We start from the raw sequence: 13,882 nt of genomic DNA, 5'->3' as shown, positions 1-13,882 counted from the left end.
TGTTATATTCTCACCTCCTATTGTTTTTCCTAAGTTGCTGAAGATCCATATTGTAAAAATTTTAGCTTTCAAAAGTCCTCCGAAATGAAATTTAGGTGGGGATGCCGCCCCCCCCCCCCAACCAACCTAAAAAAACTAAAAAAACAAGGAGCAAATACCGGAGTTCTTGGGCTCCCTCCATGGCTTGAGATATCTTGACCTGTCACCGTCGAGCTTTGTTGGAAGGATACCACCACAGCTGGGTAACCTCTCCAACTTGCGTTACTTGAACCTTGATTCCATTTTTGGTGACACTCATTCTATGGATATCACCTGGCTGTCACGGTTATCTTGCCTTCAGCACCTTGATATGAGCTGGGTCAACCTCAGTACCATCACAAACTGGGTTTTTGTGGTTAACAAGCTTCCTTCTCTTGAAAGCCCTGATCTTTCTTTCTGTGAGCTTAGCGCCAGCCCTGATTCTCTTTTGCACTCAAATCCGACACCTCTTGAATCTCTCAGCATTTCGGATAACAATTTCCACAAGCGTATCGCACCCAACTGGTTGGGATTTGTGTAGCCTTAAGCAGCTTGATGTCTCATTCAGTCAATTGCACGGCCCCATTTCCTTATGAGTTAGGGAATATGACCTCCATGGTGCACCTTCGTTTATCAGGAAACAACCTTATGGGTATGATACCTTCAAACCTGAAAAACCTTTGTAATTTGACAGACTTATATTTGTTCGAAAACAACATCAATGGGAGTATAACAGAATTGTTCAATCCTTTACCTAATTATTCATGGAATAAATTCAGGGCCTATTTAGAATGGAGGAATAGAAAACACAGGAATGAGTAAAAACACTGGAATTGAGTATAGGTGTAGAGGCAAAACCGAGGAAAGAAAAACAAAGGAAATGAATAGGAGGGGGCGTTTGGAACACGGGAATCCATACAGTAGAATCATATTAACATATATAAAGATTAAAATGGTAATATTACATAACACTTGATTAATTAATAATTAACTTGTGAAATGATTGAATGCTTGTCTCCTCTAAGCCTTTGCAGGTGGGTCCCACCTTCCAAGTACTCGGACAAAAATCACGGCACCCCTCATCCTTTCCTACTGTTCTTATACTCTCATTGCTCTGATCCGTCTCCGGTTGCTATTCAGTCCCCACTCTCTGAGTCTCTCTCTTCTGGTCCAAGCAGTAGCATAAAGGGCGGCCACCAGCAAGCGGGTGCGGGGTGCATGCAAGCCATCGAGCTTGGCATGCGCGAGCCTCCATCGAATCGATGGGCAACGGAGGGTAGCGAGCTGGGGACACCCGCCGGTGAGCTGCTCAGGCAGACGGCACAGCTCAACCAGAGCGGCGACTTGGCGGCACCGTCGTCAACGGCTATCCAATTACTTGTTCCGACTCGCCGCACCAGTGCTAATCCTTTCTATTCGCTCTATCCTCGTTTCACTTGCATCGGGCCTTAGCGAAAAATTGAGCTCGGATTGGATGTTTCTTTTCCTGCGTTTTGTGAAGCAGCGGAAACTTTTACAGAGGAACGGCGGCTCTATTCCTCTGTTCCGAACGCTCGGAATTTTAGAATTGAATTCCATCCTATAATCATAATTTAGATATAAATTTATTAATAGAATGTATTTGTATAATATGAGTGAAATACTTATGCGCTATATTTTTGAAAGTGTGAGCCAAAAAGCATGATATAAGTTACGAAATAAAAACATAGTTTGATGGTGTATAGAATCAATTTTTATTTCTCATCCTATTAATTTAGGATAGCCTTATATCTAAACTTTTGAAAGTGGTTGGAAAGTGGTGGAATGTCAAATTATATGCCAAATAACCTAATTTATTAAATAGATTTCAATTACTCCAAAATAAGAGGATCCAAACAGTCCCTAAAAATTGTGAGGTAATTATCCATCAATATATGCCACTAATTACACGAACATACCTCCTTCATTTTTTTCCACCATTCCCTCCAAACCAGCTCAGCAAAAACACCCGCAAGCAGGTTGTCGCCGCCATCTCCCATTGAGCCAAAGGACCCTAGGCCTCGCCTTAAGGAAGAGAGGCTACTTTTTGGCTTTTGACAGTGTCCTTTAGGTTATTATAAATGCAAAGTTTCGTTACGCAGTGTCCAATACTGTCATAGCAATTAAGGATATTTGAGCTATAAATAAAACTAGGTAACCGTGTATGAGTCTCTCTTATCAAAATGTTATAAAATCAGAATATCTAATTTGTTGATGTCGTTTTTTTTTGCGAGGATTGATGTCGTATTTTTAGATACAAATAAAACTAAGTTGCAGTAGGTGTGGACATCGAACCGGTTTCAGCTCGTTTAGATAATGAAACGTTGCTCGGCTCCCTGTAGCTCGAGCTAGTTGTTTAAGCTCGCGAGCTGGAGGGAGAGGGACCGGGTGGTAACTATCGTGATCCCAGTAACTCCAACTTTATTCTTATATATTTTTAATTTAATTCACATTCCAATTTAATTCTTATATATTTTTAAATTAAAATTATAAAAAATTTATAATTTAAAATTATAAAAGATTGGAGTCTAATCCTTTTAAAGTCAGACCTTTAGATTATTATCTAGACTAAAATTTAAAATTTCAGTCCTTCCCACCCCTATGGACCGGAGGACGCGAGGCTGCGGTGGGTGAGGTCGGTCGGCCGTGCTGCGAGAGAGGCTGCGAGGGCGAAGGCCGGAATGCCACGCTGCGAGCAATGGCGCTGAATCTAGCACAAGCTGCAGCAACCAAAGGGATAATAAACGGAAAAGGTAAATTTGGGAGTTTCAGTTCCAAAGGGCAGGAGAATCTTGCGAGTGAATCAGGAAGAAAGGAAGGGAACAGTGGAACATCATTTCGATTAAGAAATGCGAAGGAAACACAGGACCAACACAAAAGCATCGACCTCCCAGCGGAGGATCTCTTAGCTGTTGTAGCTGCCGATCGTCACGGACTCCACGAACACAGGTGGCCGGTAGCTGCTTGCGCTGCTCGTCTGCGCGTCTTCATCGAGGTGGCTTCCATTGCGGACGCCACGGCCGCACAGACAGCAAGGAGCGGCAGGGCGCGTATTGGAGCCGAGACGCGGACGACGGAGGGGGCCAGGCGGAGAGTGGTGGTGCCGTGTGCGCCGCCGCCGCCGGCACCGGTGAATCCCCTGGACGGCTGCTCGATGCGGCGGCCACCAGGCTTTCGATGACTGCTCAAGCGGGGCCGTAGCAGGCCAAAGGAGTCCTCCCTCGGGGTATTGTTGGTCCAGTTAACATTTATTCGAGCTCGTTAAGCTCGCGAGCTCGCTCGTTAAATAAACGAGCTGAGATGCCAGCTTGCTCTCGCTCATTAATAAGTGTCTCGAGCCAAGCCGAGCTAGCCTCCAGCCGAGCAAGTTAATGAGCTATGAATTTTTTATCCAGATCTAACTTGCAGTGTGAATGGCTAACACTCCGCAAGTCAAGGTCTTGTACGCATGGCCCTACTCGAATTGATCAGCGTCATTGGCACTAGTCCATGACGACTTTGGCTTCAAATCCGCTGCGTACAACACGAGCCTGGTTGTGGGCCACAATGCCGCGTACCGCACTAGACAAGTCCTCAAACAGGGAAGACCGAAAAACTTCTTGCCCCATTGGCATCCATGTCGTTTCTCTAGACCTGTTCACCAATCACCAGTGACCGTGACCGCGAGTGTGCCGAAGGCAGTGCCAGGAGGCTCCCGGCTCTCAGAGTCTCAGATTTCTAGAGCCTTGCTTTGCTGTTTGTCCACAACAGCGAAATTAGGCGGTCCTTTTTTAAGCACTCCACTCCATATATAAAGTTCAACTCCACTGCCAAATATTCAAACCAAACATTACTATAAGGGTCGTGTTTGGATCCGGTGACTAACTTTAGTCCCGTCACATCAGACGTTTGAACACCAATTAGAAATATTAAATATAGACTAATTATAAAAGTAATTGAATAAATGAAGACTAATTTACGAGATGAATCTATTAAGCCTAAATAATCCATCATTAGCATATATTAACTGTCAAATTATGGACTAACTACCTGCGCAAATAGCACGGGTACATAGCTTTTTCCCCAAACATTTGGATCTTTTTTACTTTAAAAGAAATGAATGCAAATAGTTTTATTTAGTCGTATCTTTGTAATGGTTTTGTCCTAATGGACCAGACATGGGTGCCAGGTGCAATCATTATTTTTTCTTCGTTATATTTTGTGGTGTATTCAAGAAGCTTTGTTCTAAATCTCGCATCATTACTCCACAGTAGTTTTATCATCTATGGTTTCTTCTCTTTTAAATTTTTTTTAACTCTCGGCCATCAACAAATGATAATGCTACATAGCAAAACACCACCATCTCGATGCTTCTCGTTGTCTCTAGTGGTGATCGTCATGCTTTGGTAACAGAGACAATGCAATCCATGTTAGAGTAATCATCATCAACTTGGTGATGGGGCTAATAAGAGTAATCATCAACTCAAGTTTGTATTTTTTTTATTATTTGTATTCGACCTATACTATTTATTTAGCTATTTCCTTTCTATTTACTTCTTAATCACTATACAAATTAACTACTAATTTTCTATATTTAAATTTTTGGATTTATCTATCTATTAGTCATATTCGATATGAATTTTTTGATCAACTGCTAATTTTATTATATTTTTAATTTCGAATTTAGCTATTTTGCTATCCTTTTTATCAAGTCTAATACTGATATTTTTTTATTTTTATAATTCTAAATTTAGCTATTTACTAATCATATTCCACATGAACTATTTGGTTAAGTTCTAATTTTCTTATGTTTTAGTTCTAAATTTAGCTATTTACTAAACATAGTTGGCATGTACACTTTGGTCATGTCCTTATTTTCCTTTATTTTTTAAATCCGAAATTAGCTACTTATTAATCGTATTTGATATGGACTGTTAAGTTAGTTTGGACCGTTAGATCTTTATAAAATTTAACGGTGCAAATCCTTCTTCTTTTTAGATTAACGTGAAAATTTCTAGACCCTCTCGATGAACATGATGCCTTTTTTTAACACTCTATTATTAATATAATAAAAGATTAGGTTTAATGAATTCGTCTCGTGAATTAGGCTCCATTTGTGCAATTAGTTTTGTAATTAGTCTATATTCAGTACTTGTAATTAGTATCAAATATCCGATGTGACCGGAATTAAAGTTTAGTCGGGTGATTCAAACAGCCCCTAACTCCAGCTCTAGAAAGAACGCTGACCTGAATTTAGTGAAGCTCGGCAAGAGGTGCTCAATAGAGCATTGTTTCAAACATTCTCAAAAAGTTATAGGGTGATTATTGTGCTGATCCTGATCTCTGTAAAAAAATATACATACTTCTGAAAGCAAACTTAAATTTATCGAAGATATAATTGCTAGTGCATGAAATCTACATGTACGTGAGATGGAGAGCGAAGAACCACCAGGTGCTGTTGTTATCACCTATCAGCTGCTAAAGTTTTCTCCGTGTCAAGAAAACCCAGCCCAGAGCGACTTGCACATAAACCCGATCATACAGGTGGTCAGAGAACGCAAAACAAACAGCTCTCCAATTCTGCTTAAATAAGAAGAGACAAAAGATTGCCCAGAGCCCCATTATGTATCCACAACCCATGGCAAGGAAAAAGGAAATCGTATCACCTCGTTCTTTGTGTCCTTCTGGAGCAGCTGGAGTGAAATCAGTTTCCGAACAATTTCTTGAGAGAGGAGGACCGCAGAGACTAGGGTTGCCGATGTAAATGGATGCTTGATCATCAAGTGCCTGCAGTTGATTCCCTGATGGTATCTTCCCTCTCAGACTATTATAGGATAGGTTCAAGTGACTCAACGATGTTATTTCCGATAAAGTTGTCGGGATTTCACCAGATAATTCATTGTGAGACAGGTCAAGTGATTCCAGTGCATGTAGTCGACCAATGCTGCCAGGGATGATCCCACTGAGATGATTCCATGATAGGTTCAAGCTTTTCAGCGCGGCAAGCTTACCAATTTCGCTTGGAAGTTGCCCTGTCAGGCTGTTGCACGACAGATCAAGATTTACCATGTACATGATCTCTGTCGTGAATCCAAGCTGTTGTCCTTTTGTAACCACAGATAAAGTATCAGCATAAGGAAGAACAACATCTACTTCATCAAAGCTCTCTCCATAAGTATTATAATCTGAAAGCGAGTCATTGTCTGCAGGACTGCGAGTCATAGCTATGAACTCCACAAATGATTCTGGAACGGTGCCTGAAATATTGTTGTGTGCAATGTCTAAATACTGAAGATCCTTAAGGCTGGCAAGCTGTAGAGGAATGCCTCCAAAAAACAGATTTGAGCGCAAACTTAAAAATGCCAATGACGGTAACTTATCCGCAATCCATATTGGCAGGTTCCCATAGAATTGGTTATTTGCCAGATCAAGCAAAAACAGTTCTGGACAGTTCTGGAGGAATACTGGGAATTCTCCAAAAAGATTGTTGCCGTTCAAGTTCAGCACTTTTAGTTGCTTAGTCAAATTTCCTGTGTTTGACTGCTCCCTGCAGTTGGGGAAGGGCCCTTCTAGTAGGTTTCCTGACAGGTCTATAAATTCTATTTCTTTCATGTGACAGAATGTGTAAGGAATTCTGCCGGAGAGTGAATTTCTGAAGAGAATAAGCGCTGATAACATTGGTGCCGTGAAATCTGATGGTAGCGGACCTGACAAATTATTTAAGGAGAGGTCCAAGTATTCTAATTTTGGAGAAAGCTTTGGAATGGAACCGACTAAAAAGTTACCACTAAAATCCATAGTACCTGCCTCCATTTTTCCGAACATCTCTGGTGATAGCCTACCACTGATTTTATTTCTTGACAAATCCAAATGTCCTGCCCTGGAAAATGTAATCCAAAACCAATGAGGTATTGGACCAGCTATGCTTGTATTCGATATAGCAAGAGCATATATACTATTCTGTGACCTTAGCCACTCTGGAAATTTAGGCCCTAGATTACAAGACCGGAAGTCAGCTACCACTAGTTTAAATGGAGGTACCCAGCTCTGTTGGAACACCATAGATAATGAGTTGTCACATAACTGTAGATTGCTTAGACTGGCTGTTTTAGCAAAATGCATTTCAGTGATTGTGCCTTCAAGATTGTTGAAACCGAGCAGTAAATCTGTCAACTTTGTCAGCTCTGATATCCCAGTTGGTACATTTCCTGAAAGCCCATTATTACTAAGATCAAGACGGGTCAAATTTCTAAGATGTCCAAGCTGATTCGGCAGATTCCCACTCAAACTGTTTTCAAACAACAATAACTCTTGTAGCCTGTTTTCAGTAGGCAGTCTTTCCAGTAATACCGCAACAGGCCCATTGATGTTATTTCCATATAGACTCAACTCTTCCAAGTTGTGCAGGTTCTTGAAGGTTGTCGGTATGGTTCCAGTTAGGTTGTTGTCACTAAGATCTAACCTTGTGATCGACGTCATATTTCCCACCTGTTCAGGTATTGATCCTTGGAGGCCGCACATCCCCATGTCAAGGTCAAGGAGCCTAGGTAGGTCCCAAAGTAAGTTCTTTGCTCCAAGTGATGAGCTAAAATGGTTACCCCCAAGGTCAAGGTGCTGGAGTGATGTCAGATTAACATGCACTGGTGATGGAATGACATTTTGGAGCTCACAGAAGCGCAGATTAAGTGTGACAAGGGAAGGAAGCCTGTTGACCACATGGGCCCAATCAGTCGCTTTGCTGAGGTTCACCTTGCTCAGATCAAGGTACTTCAGTGCCGTGAGGCGTGACAACCATGCCAGATCGGCCGAGTAGATATCGGCATCGCCATTGACTGTGTTCAGATCAAGGCAGAGCAGCTTGGACAGGTTGCCAAGCTGCGGCGGCACCCACCCGCCGAACTTCGAGTTGGAGATGTAGAGGTACCTCAAGCTCCTGAGGCCGCCGACGAACTCCGGGACAGACGCGCCGTCGAAGTTGTTGAAGCGAAGGTCCAGTGTCCTCAAGCTCTTCAACTCTAGCAAGGGCGAGCTCCTCCGACCTCCCCGGAATCCGATGCTTGAGTTGACGTCCTCCAAGCTCCGGAGCCTGAGCTGCACGACACGGCCGGTGCGGTTGCTGCAGCGGACGGCCTTCCACCGGCAGCAGTCTTCGCCTCGCCATGACGACAGATAGCCGTCAGGATCGGTGAGGCCGGCCCGAAAGGCGAGAAGAGCATCCCGCTCGTGGGGGACGCAGCGGATGCTCCTCCTGGTAACCGGAGCTGCCGGCGCCGCAGCGGTAGGTTGGATTTCGAGGAACAGAAGAAGGAACCATGCTGTTAGGAGAACCAGAACATGGAGGAGATTTCGCTCGGCCATTTGTACTGTGTTTTTGTTGCAATTGCTAGGTGAAAATAGTCTGCTCGATCGTCAGAAGTACTAGGATTCAGAGTGTTCCGTTTCTCGGCTATTTGTAATTTGTTTATGAAAGGGAAAAGGTACAAGGCTGGAGCAGCACGTAAGCTTGGACTCTTTCACTCTGGTCCGTTTGGCATAGGTTGAGCTTCTTTTAAAACAGCTCATGAAGCATAGTTTGAGCTTTATTTAAAACAGCTCATGAACCAGCTTCTCTAGTAAAGTTAAAATTATTTTCAAAATTTTTTGACGAAACGTGGGTCCGCAGGAGAAGCTGGACGAAGCTTCAATTTCCAGCTTCTCCTTCCCAGTGTAAATCGGAAACAACTTCATGATAAAACTTCTAGAAAAATATCTTTTTGTCATGCGAAGTGTTTTAAAGCACTTAGAAAGCTGTGGTAAAGGGGCTGTTTGTTGGTACACATGGTACGAGTCTAGTAGACTTTTTTTTTGAAAAACTATGTAGACGTCCTTGTTGACCCATTCGTTGGCTTCAGGCGGACCTTGAGGTCACTGGCTCACTGCATCAGTCAGCGAAAGTAGTCGAGCGATCGGTCGTGCATTTGGACTCTTGTTGACAGCCGGCCTCACTTTAGGCAACAGTCAAACGAATGGTTCGAGCGGCCGCCGTACTTTTGGACTTTTGGCATCTCGGTGGTGAACTGGTGTCTGGTGGACTTGTCAGAACATCGGCTACCGTTCGAAGATGTTTGATTAGAATGATTAAATTTTAGCCATACCAGATAATCTTGTTATTTAAAAATATTAAATAAAATCTAATTATAAAACTAATGAGCGATATTAAGCTATGATTATAGTTACTATAGTATCACTATAGCAAATTATGAATTAGTTAGACTTATTAAATCCGTCTTGCGAATTAACATCCATCTGTACAAAAAAATTTTGCAAACATATTTTATTTAATACTCCTAAATGGTAAAATTCCCGTTTGATATGACGCAACTAAAGTAAACTATAGTAACTACTCACTTCGTCCCGCAATTCTAATCTTTTTTCACACAGATTATTGGTGGTATGAAAAAACTCATATACCCTTGTTTGTTTGCCATATGCGGTTAGTTTTGGTATGCAGATCAAATCACTTAATTAGGCACATTTAATTAGGCAGGTAATTAAAATCCAACTTTTTAGAATTTTTTTCAAACGCCAGTACTGCGCTTTTCACAGAACGGAGGACGTAGAAACCAAACGGGTAGTACTAAACTGTACCGTACCGGTCTGAATCATGAGTTGGGCCGTGTACGCGGCCGCATTGCTGCCTGTATATACTACTACTACCAATGAACAATGAGATGGGCCGTGGCCCCGTGGGTATTGATCTATGCTGCTGCTCGAGTTCTTCGGCCCAATAAGCAAACAATAATACACCTTCAAAAGACTGCTGATTGATACGACTGCCCAGCGAGAGAATCCGGCGATCCGCAATCCATACTCGGCTGCCTCGGCTGCTACTTTTCCTTGGCCCATCCATCATCATCACAGGATGATCTCACTATAATTGAGATCCCGGCCGGCCTGAGATGAGACGAACAAGCCACAACCCACAAGCCAGGCCGAAGAAATCAATCGTGTAGCTTTCATGGTCCGTGGGCTCCATCCATCCATGATGGGCTTGTTGATTGATTCACGTACGTGCGTGGGCATGGGCCTTGGACCGACGGATCTGACGATCTGTACCTAGCGCAGCTTCGTCGGATCTCGGCATCCTATCCATCCATGATGCTGGTGGCAAGAGACGACGATGCAGGATGGTTTTGACTTTAACGGCAGCGTCGCCCCCGGTTGGGTAGCTCGGCTAGTAGGTAGGCTCGTACGGCGGCGAGAACTGGCGGTGGCCCTTGGACGCCGGAGTCCGGTCTGCCGGCGGCGGCATCTTTGCACGTGCCGCCCTCATGCGCCTACAGGTGTGTGCTGGTACAGATTTGTGTGCGCAGCGAAACGAAACGATCGCCCCGGCTTGTTCAACAACCGGTACTGAGTTACTGATCGAGCAACGGAGCTCGGATGCCAGGGACCAGTCCCGGTCACACCGGACACTTGCATGCCAATTAGAAGGATTAACTATAAGCTAATTATAAAACCAATCGTATAAATAGAGACTAATTCACGAGACGAATCTATTAAGTCTAATCAATTTATCATTAGCATATAGTTACCGTAGCACAATATTATCAAATTATGGACTAATTAGGTTTGATGGATTCGTCTCGCGAATCAGAGACCATTTATACAATAAATTTGTAATTAGTTTATATTTAATACTTATAATTGATGTTCAAATATTCGATATAACGGGATTAAAATTTAGTCCATGTAAACCAAACATGCCATAAGACTTGTCATCAGTACTGGTGCTCAAGTCTGAAGGCAGGAGGCGAAGTGGTCTGCGCCAATGACAGGTTCCCCTCGTGCCGGCCGGGCGAGAACTGCACCCCGATTAAAATCGACCAGGAGCTGCGGACCAGGCACTGTAGCTATGATAGCTAGCCCCAGCTGCGTAAAGAGGGCAGCCGGATCCCAACGGCCAAGTGCCGCCGGTAGTTGGGCCGTGCGCGCAGTGCAGGCAACGCTACCCATGCATGCATGTGTTGCCGCTGATAGCCTGCCTCATCATCAGACTCGCCCATGCGCGACGCCATTGGCCATTGCCACGGCGCGGCCGCTGGTCCCGGCCGGCCGGCCCGGTCGTCCCGTCCCGGCCAGTGGACACGCACGTACGACGGCATACGGGCAGGAATGGACCGTGGATCATACGGACTATACTCATGTCAGTTGTCACGCTGGTCCAGGCCGGGGAACATGTACGCCTGCCTGCATGCACCAGCTGCCAGTGGACAGACAGCACCAGTACGAGAGCGGCCGCCCGGCACGCAACGCAGGGCAGCTCGGCGCCTCGCAGGACGGGGCCGGCGGAGCCATGATCCCCGGTCGGAGGGCTGCCGATGGCGCCCTGGATGGAGATGGAGGAGATGGACCAGGGGTTGTTGGATCGCGCACGTTATGACCTATGGATAGCATCCACTTCCCAGTTCGCCACCCGGCGCTGTGGAGCTGAGCGCGCGGCTTCAAGAGCGTGCTTGGATCAAAACGGCGCCACAACTGCAGCGGAAATTGCTAGCTGGGAGCACTGCTTTTTCCGTGGCTGCCTAAAACTGCTGACCAACCAAATAGGAGCTTCAATCGAGGTGGCAGCCACAGCTGTGGCGTGCAACCAAGCATGCCCCCAAGTCCAAGTGATTGGGTACGCGTTGGCCGCTGGCTTCGCCCGAGAGGACACGGCCGGGAATGTTGCCGGCGGCGGCGTGGCATGCTCGGATTTGGCGATGCAGCAGCAACTTCTGTCTCTTGCCACTTTTCTTTTCACCCGTTCGTCCCATCCTTTCTTTTGATGAGACCGATCGATCGCGGCAGTGCTCAACTGCTCATGATGCTTCTGATCAATGATTGGGATGCTGATCCAAGTTTTAATTCGCTCCGGAAGCGGGCGGTCAACTGATACAGAACTCGCCACTATGCTTCTAATCTGTCGGTATGCGTGCATGCCAAGTAGCCACCTGACAATCATACACGGATTGGTGGTGGTAATTTTTCTGCCGCTCCAGATGTCTTACCCGTCGCACAGAGGGTTAGGTGTGTGCACTGGTAGTGGTACACAGCAGAGAAACATGTGCGCCCGCCAAACTAGGAGTACGGAAATATTCGGGCAACCAAGATCAAAAAAAAATTATTCGGGGAATCAGGTCTGCCGCCGTCTGCATTGTGCATCACAGTGCATGGCTGTATGCTTGACAGAGCTACACGAAGCTCGTGTTTGCGTCCGGACGAAAATCAGGACGCCACGTTTCCCTCGAGCGGTGCTGGAACTACCACTCTCACTATTGTACTAGTACTAGTAAGAGAGACCATGTGGCAAACTTCTAGGTGATCTGCATCGAACCTCCTCCTTGTTGGCTTGATCCATCAATCAAAGTTTTAAGATTCCGAAGTAGCCGTGTAGTAGTCCTCTGCATTTTGCACCCAACAAAGGGCAGCTTCTCCAAGCAGCTAGCAAATGTTGGTGCTGTACTAAAACGAAAACTCAAAAGAAAATTTGAAAGAATTCAAAAATGTTACACGAACCCCCCCCCCCCCCCCCCCCGCGTCCCATCCCAGGAGAGTAAAAAAGGACCAGTACGGATTTGTCACCACTCGGCACTGGTAGTGCAAGCAGACAGAGGGCGCCAGGCAAAAGAATCCATGGCACGACGACGCTGCGAGCGAGCAGACAGATTCAGACAATCAAGTCGCACCCAAAACAGGCCAGGCCAGGGCAGGGCCGCGGCCTCCATCCGCGCACATCCCACGCACGCACGAGAGGCGAGACCAGACAGCGGACACGGGCACGCACGCTGTCCGCATCCCGAGCCCGTGCGATCCGCGCCCGGAAGCGCACAAAAAGGCCACACAGTTCACGGCCGCGTGCGGCCGTTTCAACGAGACGCGCGGCTGCCCTGCTCGTGCGACCGGCTCGGCAACGGCAAAGCCGCCGGGCGCGGGGCCAGGACAAGACCGCGCGTGCCTTGGCCCTCGTAGTCTGGGCGCGGCACCCCGTCGCCGGCGGCGGCGTGCGTTCCGTTCGGCGACAGTGGGCGCCCCCGGCCGCCGTGAACGAGACAAGACCAAGCTGGTCTGGTCTCGCCGCCGCGCCGGTTTAATTAGCGCCGAAACGTCCCGGAGAAGCGAAGCGGGCTCTGCTCTGCCGCCCTGGAAATGCTCAATTATTGTCAGCTTGCTCGGCCTGCCGCTGCAGAGCGGTGACGAGTCGCATTCGGCATTCGGTGCTAATTAACTGCCTCCGGTTTTTGTCCTCTCCGCGCCGAACACCAAGCCATCAACGACTCGATCGGAGCGTGACATCTTGCGCCGGTGCTCTGGCCGCGACGCGTGCGGTCTGGGCTTCGGCATTCGCGGCTGCTGGTACGGCGCCCCGGTCTTCCTCTTTGACTAGATGCTGTGTTAGTTTCCGAGCGATGAGTGCGTGGCTGATTGGGTGAATCAATGACTTGTTTTATATTTTCAAACAAGTATTTCAAGCTATGAGCCTCCTCCTACACTCCAGTATGTGAACTCTTGGATCTTGGGTTTTTAGGCTTACCGACTTCGGGCTAGTTCAAATTACGATCTTCCTTTATCTTCTTTCAAAATAGAAGAAACTGCAAAATCTCAACCACAAGACTTTGTAGTTATGAGAGAGACATGCTTGTTCGGCTGCCCTTCTGCTGCAGCCGCAGCTGCAACGCAGCCACAAGAAGGACTTGAACTTGATACCTAAGACTAGAGAACCATGCTTAGCTTTCTGGGTTCACTCTCATGGATAGAAATAGGAAACAATGGATTGTCATGAGTAGCTTAGAAAACACCAATGCGATGCTGGTGAAGATTTATCTAATGGTATCTTAGTGCTACTATG

General features: G+C 46.1%; 1 protein-coding gene across 1 annotated transcript; it reads right to left on the bottom strand.

Annotated features, from left to right (window-relative positions):
- Window positions 1-5,448: 5,448 nt before the first annotated feature.
- LOC112894979 (receptor-like protein EIX2) lies at window positions 5,449-8,439 on the bottom strand. Its single transcript, XM_025962832.1, has one exon. It carries the CDS (start codon window positions 8,371-8,373, stop codon window positions 5,494-5,496), a length of 2,880 nt encoding a protein of 959 aa, XP_025818617.1. The 5' UTR covers window positions 8,374-8,439; the 3' UTR covers window positions 5,449-5,493.
- Between the last annotated feature and the right edge of the window lie 5,443 nt (window positions 8,440-13,882).

The sequence above is a fragment of the Panicum hallii genome, chromosome 5 (assembly GCF_002211085.1).
Source record: "Panicum hallii strain FIL2 chromosome 5, PHallii_v3.1, whole genome shotgun sequence".
Taxonomy (NCBI): domain Eukaryota; kingdom Viridiplantae; phylum Streptophyta; class Magnoliopsida; order Poales; family Poaceae; genus Panicum; species Panicum hallii.
This window is presented reverse-complemented; position numbering and strand designations above follow the sequence as displayed.